This window comes from Trichomycterus rosablanca, chromosome 17 (assembly GCF_030014385.1).
Source record: "Trichomycterus rosablanca isolate fTriRos1 chromosome 17, fTriRos1.hap1, whole genome shotgun sequence".
NCBI classification, from domain to species: domain Eukaryota; kingdom Metazoa; phylum Chordata; class Actinopteri; order Siluriformes; family Trichomycteridae; genus Trichomycterus; species Trichomycterus rosablanca.
Window position 1 is genome coordinate 7,360,025 of NC_086004.1, and position 14,449 is coordinate 7,374,473.

The following is a 14,449-nucleotide window of genomic DNA, read 5'->3' on the forward strand; positions in this document are numbered from 1 at the left end:
CCTTTACCTTCAGCTTCCTCAGCAAGGCAGTTGTCATCTTGGAGGTTGTGTTTGGGGTCGTTATCCTGTTGGAAAACTGCCATGAGGCCCAGTTTTCGAAGGGAGGGGATCATGCTCTGTTTCAGAATGTCACAGTACATGTTGGAATTCATGTTTCCCTCAATGAACTGCAGCTCCCCAGTGCCAGCAACACTCATGCAGCCCAAGACCACGATGCTACCACCACCATGCTTGACTGTAGGCAAGATACAGTTGTCTCGGTACTTCTCACCAGGGCGCCGCCACACATGCTGGACACCATCTGAGCCAAACAAGTTTATCTTGGTCTCGTCAGACCACAGGGCATTCCAGTAATCCATGTTCTTGGACTGCTTGTCTTCAGCAAACTGTTTGCAGGCTTTCTTGTGCGTCAGCTTCCTTCTGGGATGACGACCATGCAGACCGAGTTGATGCAGTGTGCGGCGTATGGTCTGAGCACTGACAGGCTGACCTCCCACGTCTTCAACCTCTGCAGCAATGCTGGCAGCACTCATGTGTCTATTTTTTAAAGCCAACCTCTGGATATGACGCCGAACACGTGGACTCAACTTCTTTGGTCGACCCTGGCGAAGCCTGTTCCGGGTGGAACCTGTCCTGGAAAACCGCTGTATGACCTTGGCCACCATGATGTAGCTCAGTTTCAGGGTGTTAGCAATCTTCTTATAGCCCAGGCCATCTTTGTGGAGAGCAACAATTCTATTTCTCACATCCTCAGAGAGTTCTTTGCCATGAGGTGCCATGTTGAATATCCAGTGGCCAGTATGAGAGAATTGTACCCAAAACACAAAATTTAACAGCCCTGCTCCCCATTTACACCTGGGACCTTGACACATGACACCAGGGAGGGACAACGACACATTTGGGCACAATTTGGACATGTTCACTGTGGGGTGTACTCACTTATGTTGCCAGCTATTTAGACATTAATGGCTGTGTGTTGAGTTATTTTCAGAAGACAGTAAATCTACACTGCTATACAAGCTGTACACTGACTACTCTAAGTTATATCCAAGTTTCATGTCTATAGTGTTGTCCCATGAAAAGATATAATGAAATATTTGCAGAAATGTGAGGGGTGTACTCACTTTTGTGATACACTGTATATATATAACAGCCATGGATCAGTCACACCAGAAACGCATCACTTTGTAAATCGGGTGTGGGCTGGCTGAGATTTTAGGTAGAAATAGTTTACCATTGTCCTTTGGTTTGCAATTTAATTATGACTTTGCATTTTGGCTGTAGCTAACTTAGCTTCATAAAAACAATTAAATCTTCATAAATTAACCTGGGGGACAAATCACGTACACAAAGCTTCGTTTGTTAGTAACCTGTCTTGCCCGTCTGTGTCACAGTTAGCAAGCTAAGCTAATGGCCAACATAAACCATCAAAAGCACACCCATAGAATTCATTTACACATTTTACTTAATAACATTTTGCCTCCTGACCATGCTAGTATATTTGTTGGTAAGAAATTAGTTTTATTATTGTATTAATACACTGCAATTGCCTTTTATAATCAGTTTTGTATCGACATAGCATCATCTTATCAGAGACACAGATGAGTTGTAGACACAAGTCGTTGGTGAAGGGAGATGTTTTTAGAATGGGGTTTCTAACAAGCATATGGTCAGGTGTCCACATACTTTTGATCATATAGTGTATGTTTAGTGCCTTTGAGATGACATCCTTTGCCGGTGCTTAATAATTACATCCTAAAGTGTTTTTTTTATTGATTTTTAATTACTTTGATGGACATTATTATACCTGTAAACTAAGAGAATGTTTGAGGGACTGAATACATTTTAACATCAAAAGGCACCCATTCATCTGTATCAAAATAAGTGAATGGTAAACATCGTCTTATCTGCATTTTATAGGGTCAGTTTGCCAAGTTTAAGAAGTACCTGGGCCACAGTGCCAACGTGACGAATGTCCGATGGTCCAACGACGATACCATGCTGCTGTCAGTGGGCGGGGCTGACACCGCGCTGATGATCTGGACGAGAGAGGGGATCGGGCCGCGTGAGAGCAAAGCGGTGGACAGCGAGGAGTCCGATGATGATGCGGACGAAGATGGAGGTGTGTTACCGAGCAGTAAGCAAAGACTTGCTGATAGTAAATACACTAAAACTGAAGAAATACTTTTGTGTGATGTGTAAGCAGGATATGACAGCGACGTGGCGAGAGAGAAGATCGTAGATTACACTGCTAAAATCTATGCGGTCAGCATTAGAGAGATGACCGGAGTTAAACCACACCAACAGCAGAAGGAGATTATAGTGGATGAGAGGTAAGGTTTAGAGATACAGTACAGCTCATCAGTCTACATTAGAGCATTTTAGTTCACCTTTAATCTGATGAAATGCACTGATTGGATCACTGATGACTTTTATAGGCCTCCTGTTAGCAGAGCAGCACCACTACCAGAGAAACTGCTCAAGAACAACATCACCAAGAAGAAGAAATTAGTGGAGGTTTGGGGTTTTTTTTTAAATCAATATTAACACCTAGTTTGCAGTGGCGGCTCCTGCCAAATCTCTCAGGGGGGGAGGGGGGGCAATTGTTGCAATGATGGCCAAGGTAACCTGTTCAATGGGTAAATTAAAGCTTAAATAATTAACATCTTAAGTCATCTGTCAGTTTGCCCTCACAAATAACTTTGAACATGGAGAGAGACCAGCTTTACCATTAATCATAAAATTAAGTAAAGCTTTCACCCTAACAATTTAATTCAGTCTTCATCAGATAGCATTTTATTTTAGGTGCAGCAGATCCAGAATAAAGATTGGCATCTGGGCTGATGTGAAATGAATAAAGAAGTACAATTAAACAATTGGGGAGATACAATAAGTGCAATCACAATTCACAATTAAAAAATTATATTACTTGTAATTTACTTGTAACTTATATGATTTTGTAGGTACTTGCTTGATGTTTAAATTTGGTCTGGGTGGCCCTAATTCTTTAGTTGCTCATTTTTCCTGATTACTACGACTACTGAATGGCATTTCCTGACACGATGGAGTTGCTCCGAACTGAGGTAATGGTAGTCATGGTGACGAGATTACCTGTGGCAATTTGGTAGTGGGACTAAATCGGCAATCTTCTGATTACTGTGTCCCTTTATCACTAAGCTACCACTGCCCCTAAATAAACATTTATTTCGTCTTCATTACAAGAAAGCAAAATTATTTACAGTTGAGGGTCAAGGACCTTGCTCAGTGGCCCAAATAATGACTCTTCAGTCTTCACTAGTCTTGTGAATGTTTTTACAGAACATGTGCATACCATTGGCTGGAAATATATACTTTATTGCCCAAAGTAAGTGGACACTTAAGTGGACCATTAGCTTTTTGGACATTCTATTTGAAAACATGACGATTAATATAGAATTGTTCCACTCTTTGTAGCTATAACAGCTTCTACTCTTCTGTGAAGGCTTAAGATTTTTAAGTGTCATGAATCAGCAGTCTATGTGGACCAAACAATTCTTCTTACACATCCTACTCGACTGCCTTTATATACCCATCATCCCTTTTTGTTCAGCTTGACAAATTATTGCACCCACTCCCTCGTCTTTTTTACAGCTAAAAGAAAAGAAATACATGCATAAAGGGAAGCAGATGCTGATCTGTTACCATACCATACAGTTTTCAAAAGAAACAGTGTTCATTTTTCACTCAAAATGCTAGATTTTGCAAAATCCATACATAATCATTACAGTGTGTTTGTGTTTGTGTGTAAATATCCAGGAGCTAGCACTTGACCATGTGTTTGGATACAGAGGCTTTGACTGTCGTAACAATCTACACTACCTCAACGATGGAGCTGATATCATCTTTCACACAGCAGCTGCATCTGTGATCCAGAGTCTCTCTGCTGGTACGTTTCTTCAGTTTCCACATAAAACTGATTGTCTTATCACACACACATTTCCTTTCCTCCACTGTGCATTTTTCAGATGTGTTTTTTCAACTCCATTAAACGATCAAATTTCTTAATAAAACACAATATAAAATTTTTTGCACAATATTTAGTTGCATCTTGTTGCATTAACCTCAGTGTCAGTGCCACTGGATGCACCATAGTCGGAGAAAGTAAACACTGGGTGATGAGACCAAAATGACTAACATGATCACTTTTCCATTCTGGTGTTTAAAGTGAACAATAACTGTAGCTCAGTTGGTAGAGCTTTGTGCTATCAATCAAAATCTTGCCTTTATGGTAGAGTGGCCAGACAGAAGCCACTCCTTAGTACAAGGCACTTGGAGTTTGCCAGAAGGAACCTAAAGGTCTCTCAAACCATGTGAAACAAGATTCTCTGGTCTGATGACACCAAAATTCACCTGAATACCAAGCGTCACGTCTGGAACCAGGCACCGCTCATCACATGACTAATTCTATCCTTCTGATAGAGGGAAAGATGAATGCAACTAAGTACAGATGTGTACAGATATGTAACCCCTAAACAAAGGATTTTTGTCAGTAAAATAAAATTGCATATTTTCTAAACCCTGTTTTCACTTCGTAATTATTGGCGATTGTGTGAAGATGTTTGAGGCAAAAAAAAGAGCTCAATCTATTATAGAATGAGTCTGTAACGTAACGTGGAGAAGGTGAAAAGGGTGTGCAAACATTCCGGCTTGCTTGTACTTAGATACCGCATACCCTGGTGTCCATGTCTCTGGTCCATGTCTTTGAGGGCCTTTCTTGCCCCTTTTAAATCTGTTGTGTAATGCTGACCCCTTTAGGATTTACAGTGAAGTGCAATGTGCCTTGCAATTATTATGTACACTTCAACTCTACAGTACATATAGACAGATGTTTGCCAGGTTTTGTAATTGATGTTCCTTCTGATCTTCCACAGGCACACAGAGCTTTTACCTCGAGCACACTGATGATATCCTCTGTCTCACTGTCAATCAACATCCCAAATATCAAAACGTCATCGCCACGGGACAGATAGGTGGGTTCAACTGTAATCAGGACTGCATATAAATAAACCCCACCACAGTAACAAATTAATATGGCTATGAAAGCTTTGTTTTAATCATTTTATCATTTGCTTTAGATAGTGTGAACACGTTTGCTTCTGTTTGCACAGCTTTGTGACCTAATACAAAGTTTGCTTATAATTTTGCTGATTTTATTTATGACCTGGCTCATCCGTGAAGCACCTTCTCATTGCTTTTTTTTCTTTGGCTGCGCTCTCATTTCCTCACCTACACCTCACCACTCAGGCGAGATCACTGATCTGCCAGGTAAGGCACTAGAACTACAGCTCCCATAATGCACCGCAGCCTGCTGTTTTTTACCCAAATTACCCAAAGTGTGCTTCCTTTGTATTTGCATACTGTCTCTTTGTCTCTACATTAAATCTGTCTTGCTCTTGTTGTCTAGTCCTCTCTACACATTTTCTACCTATTATAAATGAGTTATAAGGCTTAGAATTAGTATTTCTCATCCAAAATACAATTAAACGTGCAACAAACATTCTGTAGTTAGTATTTGTATACTCACTAGTGCATCTATATGGCTGGTGTAGCTCACAAGCTCAGCATTGAATGCAGATACATGATAAGTAAAGTTTCTTCAACTCAGTCATCTAGCCTTAAGCATTTGGTAACTACAATTAACTCCCATCAGCCCAACATTTAATATATTGCTGACTGTGACACACACAGTTGTAAGGGGGTGGTCCTAATGTTTTACCTCATCAGTGTTCATACAACCCCAGAGTTTTACAGATTTAAGGGCATTTTACTAGCAAACAATGTGTGTTCTGTGTGTTCTTTGTATGGCCATTCATGACCTTTCATGTGTTAATCCCAAAATAATCCATGTTACTTTTCCTGAACCATCATTGGGAAATGTCAAGGGAGTTTGGAAAGCAGTTTTCAAAATCCTATCAGCACCCTGTAGAGAGAAATCCAACTGGTGTGCGAACACAAACTCATTCTAGCTGTGTGTGTATGTCTGTCTGTTTATGTGTAGGTTTAGCCCCTTCTATCCATGTGTGGGATGCGATGAGTAAGCAGACCCTGTCTGTGCTGCGTTGTTCCCACGCCAAAGGAATTGGCTACGTCAACTTCAGTGCCACCGGCAAACTGCTGCTATCTCTGGGAGTGGATCCAGAACACACCATCACTGTGTGGCGCTGGCAGGAAGGTGTGTGCTGATCTGCAGTGTGTTTAATGTTCAGTTTTAGCACTTCTTTGTAAAACACATCAATGAAATGTTCAGAACCAGGCTGAATGTCAGAGGAAAAAGGGAAGACCCTGGAAGAAACCCATGCAGGAGCATATGCAATGCAAATGCGGTGCCCCCACCACCCTAATCTAAATTTCTCTGATTAAAGTTATTTAATTCCTTTTCTGTTATGTTGGCTAGCATTGCAGAGGCACAAGCCAAGCCCAGTATTTTTTTGTAATTAGTTTTTATTTTGTGTTTTCCACAAGGAAAGCTTTCCTATAGCAATTCTTCTTCCACTTGAACTACCCCTACTCTGGCCAAAAAGGGCCATAGACTACCACCCACTCTCTAAGACGTGTGAAATCTTCAGCGACTTCTTTACACCAGCCAGCAGTGGATTCCTTCTTTAGACATGGCCAGTCGTGTTGGTTAAGCACCTGACTAGGTGGTAGTACTTGGTAGCAAGCTAGCAAAGCTGCATCCATAAAGACATTATTTGACTAGTTTGTGTGGCCAGAGTCCTGACCTTAACCCCACTAAACTCTTTGAAGTTGATAATGAATTGGAACGGTGATTAAGAGCCAGGCATTCACTGGAATGTCTTTTCCAGAAATAGTCTCATGTCCACATAATTTTCACAATATAGTGTACACAGCTTTAATGCTTAAGTCCAAAACTGAAGAAGCAAACTCCACACCCCAGCACATTTTAGCTAACGGATTAGATTTTTATGAGTAGAAAGCTGTTGAAAATGTATCCCTGTATCCCTAATCTTCCACTCTGCAGGAACCAAAGTGAGCAGTAAGGCAGGTCACTCAGAGCGGATCTTTGTGTGTGAGTTCCGACCCGACTCGGACACACAGTTTGTGTCTGTCGGAATTAAACACATTAAATTCTGGACGCTGGTGGGAGGATCGCTGCTTTATAAGAAAGGAGTCATCGGAGCTGTGGAGGAAGCTAGGATGCAAACCATGCTTTCTGTGGCTTTTGGTGCTGTGAGTAGCCTACAACACCCTTCATACACAAAGCATACCATCATATGCTTTACATTTTATTGCGTTTTAAATCTTTGGGTATACAGTTGCTGACTATAGCCCATCTTTTGCTTTGTACACAAATCACCACATGATAGATACCAGATAATTAGCAGATGTCACTGACCAGATGTTTGGGTGGTGGATCATTCTCACTACATTAACGCTGACATGGTGATGAACTGGTAGTGTGTGTTGTTCTGGTATGAGTGTATCAGATGCAGTGGGGATCCTATAGAGGTCCCTTTTGATTGAAATTTGGGACAAGGGTTACTCATTAAAATGTATACAGGAACAAAAGGGCTACCATCAGTAATTGTAATCAGACAAAGTTCAGTGTTGTCTACAGGAAGCCATGTCAAGAAATCAAATGATTTACTTGTAGTAGATTTTTTTTTTTAACCGAAATGTATGTCTGTATTGCGGATCATGGCTATTTTCTTGTGCTATAGAATAACCTGACATTTACTGGTGCCATTAATGGTGACGTGTGCGTATGGAGAGATCACTTCTTGGTGCGTGTGGTGGCTAAAGCTCACACTGGACCCGTCTTCACCATGTACACCACTCTCAGAGATGGCCTTATTGTCACAGGGGGCAAAGAACGACCGTAAGTACAACAGTGTATAATATGTATTCATCTGTATATATAAAAAGGGATACTTTGATTTTTAGATTAGAAATAGTTTTAGCGTTGACTCTGAGGTTTTCCACTTCAGGACCAAAGAGGGGGGAGCAGTGAAGCTGTGGGATCAGGAGATGAAGAGATGTCGAGCGTTTCAGCTGGAGACGGGGCTTCCTGTGGAGACTGTCAGATCAGTCTGCAGAGGGAAGGTTAGAATGTAATGATGAATGAGACACATTTGGGTGTAATAACCGCCAGTTCCAATGTTTCATTATACTGAGCTAGCACAATAATAATTATTGTGTGGATGTTTAATGGTTTGTAAGAAAATTCAGAGTTTGGTTAGTGCTGCACGTTACCAGTTACAGTTTTTGAATTGTAGGGTAAGATTTTGGTGGGAACTAAGGACGGCGAGATCATAGAGGTGGGAGAAAAGAACGCTGCCTCCAACACCTTGATCAACGGACACACACAGGGTCGTATTTGGGGCCTGGCAACACACCCATCCAAAGATCTCCTAATCTCCGCTAGTGATGATGGAACAATCCGCATCTGGGATTTAGCAGACAAGGTAATTTGGCAACATGATAAACATCTGACTCTGATGAAATACTAACTAGTGTTTTTTTCTATGAAAGGTTTCTGATGCAGTGCGACAATTTCTTTTACAACTCTGTTCCTTTGTTTCTAGAAACTTCTAAATAAGGTGAGCCTGGGTCATCCAGCAAAGTGCACAGCATTCAGTCCTAACGGAGAGATGGTGTCAATCGGCATGGAGAACGGAGAGTTCATTGTATTGCTGGTTAATTCCCTGACTGTGTGGGGCAAGAAAAGAGACCGCAGTGTGGCCATCCAGGACATACGGTCAGCAGATATCACATACTGGTGCATTCCAACAAACACACTTATGTAGTCATGATGTTGCAACTGTTATTTTTAGCATTTGCTAAGTGGAAATGAAACTCTATTATGAAGATTTCCAGGTTATTTCTTCAGTACAATATTATAAAAACCTTAATATTTGTTATTCGTTTTGTAATTTGCAAGGGTCTGCTGTTTGTCAGTCAAGTTAATAATGTTGTAGTTTGTTGGTTATGTTGGCATTAACCAATATGTGTTGGCGATGTGTTTATTGCAATGAATCAGTGAACACACAAGCATATTTTATTTAATTATTTTTAAATTTCTATTTGTCTCCAACCTTTTTTTCCCCAATTTTCTCCCCTAATCTAGTCGTGTCCAATTACCCTGATTGCATCCTACACTGATTCAACCCTCCACCGCTGACCGAGGACGCTTCTCAACTGACACACGCCCGCTCCGACACGTGCTCAGTACAGACTGCATTTTTCACCTGCACGAGTCGAGTTCATATATACCAATCAGCACTGTGCACCCTGCCACACCCTGATCAACATTATTCCTCAGCCCTGTGCAGGCGCCATCAATCAGCCAGCAGATGTCGTAATTGCACCAATTATGAGGATCCATAATCCGGCTTGCCCCAATCCTATGAACAACAGCCAATTGTTGTTCATGCAGCCGCCCAGCCCAGCTGGGTGGCAGAGCTGAGTTTCGATACAGTGTATTTGAAAAAACCCAGCTCTGGTGTGCTAGTCTATTTTACCGCTGCGCCGTCTGAGCGGCACACACAAACATATTTAATCAGGATAATTTGTTGTTATTTTTTCTTGCAACAATAGTTAGAGATCTGAATATGCTATTTAACATATGCATTTGTAAACAATCTGTGTGATTGCAGGTTCAGTCCTGATAACCGACTTTTGGCCGTTGGCTCCATTGTGGGTGCTGTGGATTTCTACAACCTGACTCTCGGTCCTTCCCTCAACCGAATCGGCTACTGCAAAGACATCCCCGGCTTCGTCATCCAGCTTGACTTCTCGGCCGACAGCAAGTTTATTGCGGTTTGTATCTTGATGTTCATACATTTAATAATTTTCTTCAGGATAAATAAAGTATCTACAGGTATCTATCTACTTTACAGATTCATTTCTTGTCATTATTTTTTATCGTTACGTTTTCAGGGTCCTAATTCCATACAGTTAAAGCTTTTTATAATTCTGGGAAAAGTGTGGTGGTAGCTACTGGTCTGAGATAATCCTGTGAGGGATTACTGGATGTCATGATGGCTGTGCTTTAATCTGAAGAAGTGATTTATTTTGGATTATTATACTGTAGCTATTTTAGGACAAATCCAGTATGGAACATTTGCTTTAAAAAAAGGGTGGTAATAGCAACCTGTAATGGGTTGGGTCACACGTAGCAAATTAAGTGTGAGGTGAAGCCCAGCACACGCAAACATGAAAGATAACCAGAAGTTCAAAAGTGCTTGACCATGGTGCTTGACCATACTGTGGCTAAAAAGCCACTATCAAAATGAGGGGACAATCACAAATAAATATGGAGGCTAAAATATTGGAAACAAAGTAATAAATGACACCAAAACATCCTCAGCTCGCAATGAAGAAAGTGGATAGATCAGGGATAGCGCAGAACTACCAACTTGTTGTCACAATATATTAGGCTGCTCCAGCCATCTACGACAACATAGTTTTTAAAAAAAGGTCAAAGGTAAGGCATCCTCAGAACCAAACAGGACTGGCTATGCACTAGCGGCACCCTAACTCCACCAACTGGCGCAGCCTATAATGTGGATTTATGGGTGGGGTCAGTTCCAAAAAAGGGATGTCAGATCAACCTTTTAACACCACCTCATTATACTGCGACACAAGTATATTTTTGACCCACAAAATGGAATTAAATATTAATATTCATAAAACAATAAACATATTAAAGAACTCAAATTTGTGAAAGTCTTATCTTTTGGGGAAAATATGTTTTAGTTATTTGATGACAGAAAAAAACTCTTGCAAAAGTCATTAAAATCTTAAGCATGCTATGAAATACATGCCTCTTGTAAGTGTATGTAAACTTTACATAACTGTAAGCCCTGTGAATGTATCTCACTCTATAAGGACAAAACTTTAAAAAACAGAACGAAAGAAACTAAATGTAAAAATTTGCTATAGCTGCATGATTTCTGAATATATGGAACAGCTACAACTGTTCTCTTGTTCTTTTCCAGGTTTCTACAGGAAACTATAAGCGGCAGGTCCATGAGGTCCCCAGTGGGAAGATAACAGAGCAGACGATCGTGGACAGAATCACCTGGGCCACCTGGACCAGGTAACAAAATCCAAACATGTCTACAGATGTTTTATCCACAACCTCTAGCGAAAAAGTGTGGGATGCTATAGGAGGCGCTTCTGGACACAGTTGTAAATTAACACCTGATCTCATTTTCTGCCTCACAGTGTCCTCGGTGATGAAGTGCTGGGTATTTGGCCACGGAATGCAGACAAGGCTGATGTGAACTGTGCTTGTGTCTCTCACGCCAGTCTCAATGTGGCTACCGGGGACGACTTTGGCATCGTTAAGCTCTTCGAATTCCCCTGTGTTGAAAAATTTGTAAGCATGGTTTGTGTTATAGGTTTAGCCTTATTAACAACTAAAGACCAAGATGCACCAGAAACTTATTGTTCATGTTGCTTTAGAACTTGAAAATCTTAGTTGATCTTAGTTTACCATTGTGGTTTAGTTAGCACTCTAGCATTTTAGCTGTAACTATCTTGTAATTTGGGAAGGTATTATTGCCAATTGTAGGTGCTTTTACCAGTAGACAAAATAAGCAATTTCAGCCACAGTAGCTTTTCTGTTTGCCTGTACCAGACACTGTAGCCTTTGTGTCCTCTGGCATTAACAAATCTTGGCCACCCAACAACCTGTTGGCAGTTCATGGCTTGTCACTATGAATACTTTTGTTGGTGGGTGCTCACCAAGGCTGCCTGGGAGCACCTCTCGAGCTTGAACCAGCAACCTTCTCAGCTACCAGTGCCCACTGCACCACTGTTAAAAAATTGTGGATGGTGATCATAATGTTTTGGCTCTTCAGTGTATATATTACTAGTATACTGTCTTTCATTCCTAGGCCAAACACAAGCGCTACTTCGGCCACTCTGCTCATGTGACTAACATTCGCTTCTCCTACGATGATAAATATGTGATAAGTGTTGGAGGAAACGACTGCAGGTGAGAAACCGTTATGCAGTTCATTATGCAACTTCAGAATTATTGTTAACCTTAAAGTTAAAATTGAGTTGTAAGAAAATTTTTAATTGACTTGAATAATCGAGTGAAAGGTAACCTTAAATTGAAGTGTCTTATTTCACTAGTTTTATTTCATTTTTACATTTTATCACGCTTTATCCTGGTCAGGGTCATGGTAGGGCCAGTTTTAACAGTTTTGGGAAGGTCCTTAACTGTTCCAGCATGACTGTGCCCCTGTGCACAAACCAAGGTGTATAGGTTTGAAGGAACTTCAGCCCACAGAGCCAAGAATTGAAGTCTGGCTGATTTCTTAAATGTAAATAACATGCTGTTTTGTTGCTCTTATTTATTTGCAGTGTGTTTGTATGGAAATGTCTGTGAAAAAAGAAGGAAAAAAGAAAAAGAAAAAAATTCTACTGATTCCTCTGATATGAATGCTGCACACCTTCTAATGCTGCATCTGATCACAGTGTGGGAATGGACTGGAACTTCAGTGGTTCAGCAGATAGTGAGTTTTGCCACCATTCCTTGTAAAAAAAAAAGAAAAAGTGCAATGTTTACGTTCTCATATACTTTCACTAAAGTGGAGTAAAAACATAGTCATGCCAATATTTAACAGATAAATGTATTACTTTTAGTTTTGACATTGAGTGCCTTAAACACACCGTTTGCTGAATTTTACCCATTCAGTGATTCTGATTCATATCCGGTGCTATATGGAACTTAAATTAGGGCTTTGAATGGTCTGTAAAATCTCATCACATGTCATGTTATGCAAATGTGTTTTTATTTTTATATTTTGTACTAATTGTTAAATGTACCTAGTTCTTTAGTTCTTCCTATGAAGTAATATTCATCCAAAAAAAACCCCAATAACTTGGGACTCAGGAGCCTGTTAGGGCATAAACACTGTACCAGACTATTTGTAGACGTTATTTTTAATGTGTGATATTTTTGTTAAAAGATTTATTTTTTATTAGTGTATGTATTTATGTATGAAGTATGCAACCTAATCAGTCATACAAAAATGCAAAAAACTATGAAAACCTAGTAAGAAACGATGTGTACTGTTGTCCGCAAAGTATGTACTGCGATGCGCTGTTTGTAGTCAGTGATGTGATGAAAAACGTGTCTGTTGTGTATAAATATCTAAAAAAAAAAGTCAAGTAACATGTTTGTTTTTGTATTTATTGAATGTCAAAATACTGTTGATGTAATTGAAAGACGTTAAATCAATGCATGATCTTGATTGTGTAATGGTCTAATGATATAATAGATGAGTGAATGGTATTAAAACTATTACAACTACAATATTTATTTTACAATTAAATAGAAAAGATTTATCACCCTCTGTAAGTTGTCGGTGTCGTTGTGTTTTAGGATCAGAGAAGTGTAGCTCCATGTCTTACCTGTAGATGGAGGTGTATCTAAAATGATCTTCATGTCCTTGGCCCGGTTTTCAACAGCTTCTTATTGTCTTTCAGCACCAAGAGTTTCAATCCTTGTGATAATGAAAATACAAACCTCATTTCTTCAAAACTAATAAAAACAGGAATCTTTCATTTGTTATTTTTATTCTTAAACCTTTATTTACCTGACTAAAATACAAAAATGGTGAACAAAGATGTTCACTGGTTGACAATCATATATTGTAAACATAGACATCAGAATTTGATGCCTGCAACACACTTCCAAAATGTTGGGACAGAGGCATGTTTACCACGGTGTTGCATGTTCTTATTAATTCCACTTGTTATTTATTTGAGTACTGTGAACTTATTGCCTTCTTCCCTTTTCTTGCTTGAATTATTTATTTATTTATTAGGATTTTACCGTCATGTTTTACACACTTTGGTTACATTCATGACAGGACAGGTAGTTACTGGTTACACAAGATTCATCAGTTCAAGTCTTTATTGTCAAACACAGTTTGTATCTCCAATTCACCTCACTTTCATGTCTGGACTGTGGGAGGAAACTGGAGCTCTCGGAGGAAACCCACGCAGACATGGGGAGAAAACTCCACACAGAAAGGACCCGCCCGGGACTTGAACCCAGGACCTTCTTGCTGTGAGGCGACAGTGCTCCCCTCTGAGCCACCGTGCCGCCTGTTTTTGCTTGATATGAGACTTCGGCTGTTCAACAGTCCGTGATCGCCGTTGTCTGATTCTCCTCTCCATGATGCTTCATAGATTTTGAATAGGAGACAGATTTGGGCTGCAGGTAATGCAGTTAAGCAAATGCACTCAGTGTCTACAAAGCTACACTGTTCTAGTGTGTGCAGAATAAGGCCTTGCTGAAATAACCACAAACTTAGTATATAAAGCAGTATATGTTCTTCTAAAAGCAGAATATAGTCCTTTTGTCCATAAGATACCCCATACTGTGTTTCAAAGCACTCCCTAGACCAAGTGGCTATATTTACCA

At 40.2% G+C, this 14,449-nt stretch overlaps 1 protein-coding gene across 1 annotated transcript in view; it reads left to right on the top strand.

Moving 5' to 3' along the window:
• The window catches only part of eml6 (EMAP like 6), a 37,043-nt gene extending 23,717 nt beyond the window's left edge, over positions 1–13,326 (top strand). The window contains exons 27-42 of the mRNA XM_063012338.1: positions 1,921–2,122; positions 2,207–2,333; positions 2,439–2,517; positions 3,796–3,925; positions 4,911–5,009; positions 6,038–6,211; positions 7,022–7,230; positions 7,722–7,879; positions 7,989–8,103; positions 8,277–8,465; positions 8,586–8,758; positions 9,657–9,819; positions 11,001–11,101; positions 11,230–11,383; positions 11,904–12,004; positions 12,379–13,326. Coding sequence (XP_062868408.1) covers positions 1,921–2,122; positions 2,207–2,333; positions 2,439–2,517; positions 3,796–3,925; positions 4,911–5,009; positions 6,038–6,211; positions 7,022–7,230; positions 7,722–7,879; positions 7,989–8,103; positions 8,277–8,465; positions 8,586–8,758; positions 9,657–9,819; positions 11,001–11,101; positions 11,230–11,383; positions 11,904–12,004; positions 12,379–12,403 — 2,199 coding nt within the window. The 3' untranslated portion in view covers positions 12,404–13,326. The remainder of the gene's footprint in view (positions 1–1,920; positions 2,123–2,206; positions 2,334–2,438; positions 2,518–3,795; positions 3,926–4,910; positions 5,010–6,037; positions 6,212–7,021; positions 7,231–7,721; positions 7,880–7,988; positions 8,104–8,276; positions 8,466–8,585; positions 8,759–9,656; positions 9,820–11,000; positions 11,102–11,229; positions 11,384–11,903; positions 12,005–12,378) is intronic.
• The last annotated feature ends 1,123 nt before the right edge of the window (positions 13,327–14,449 follow it).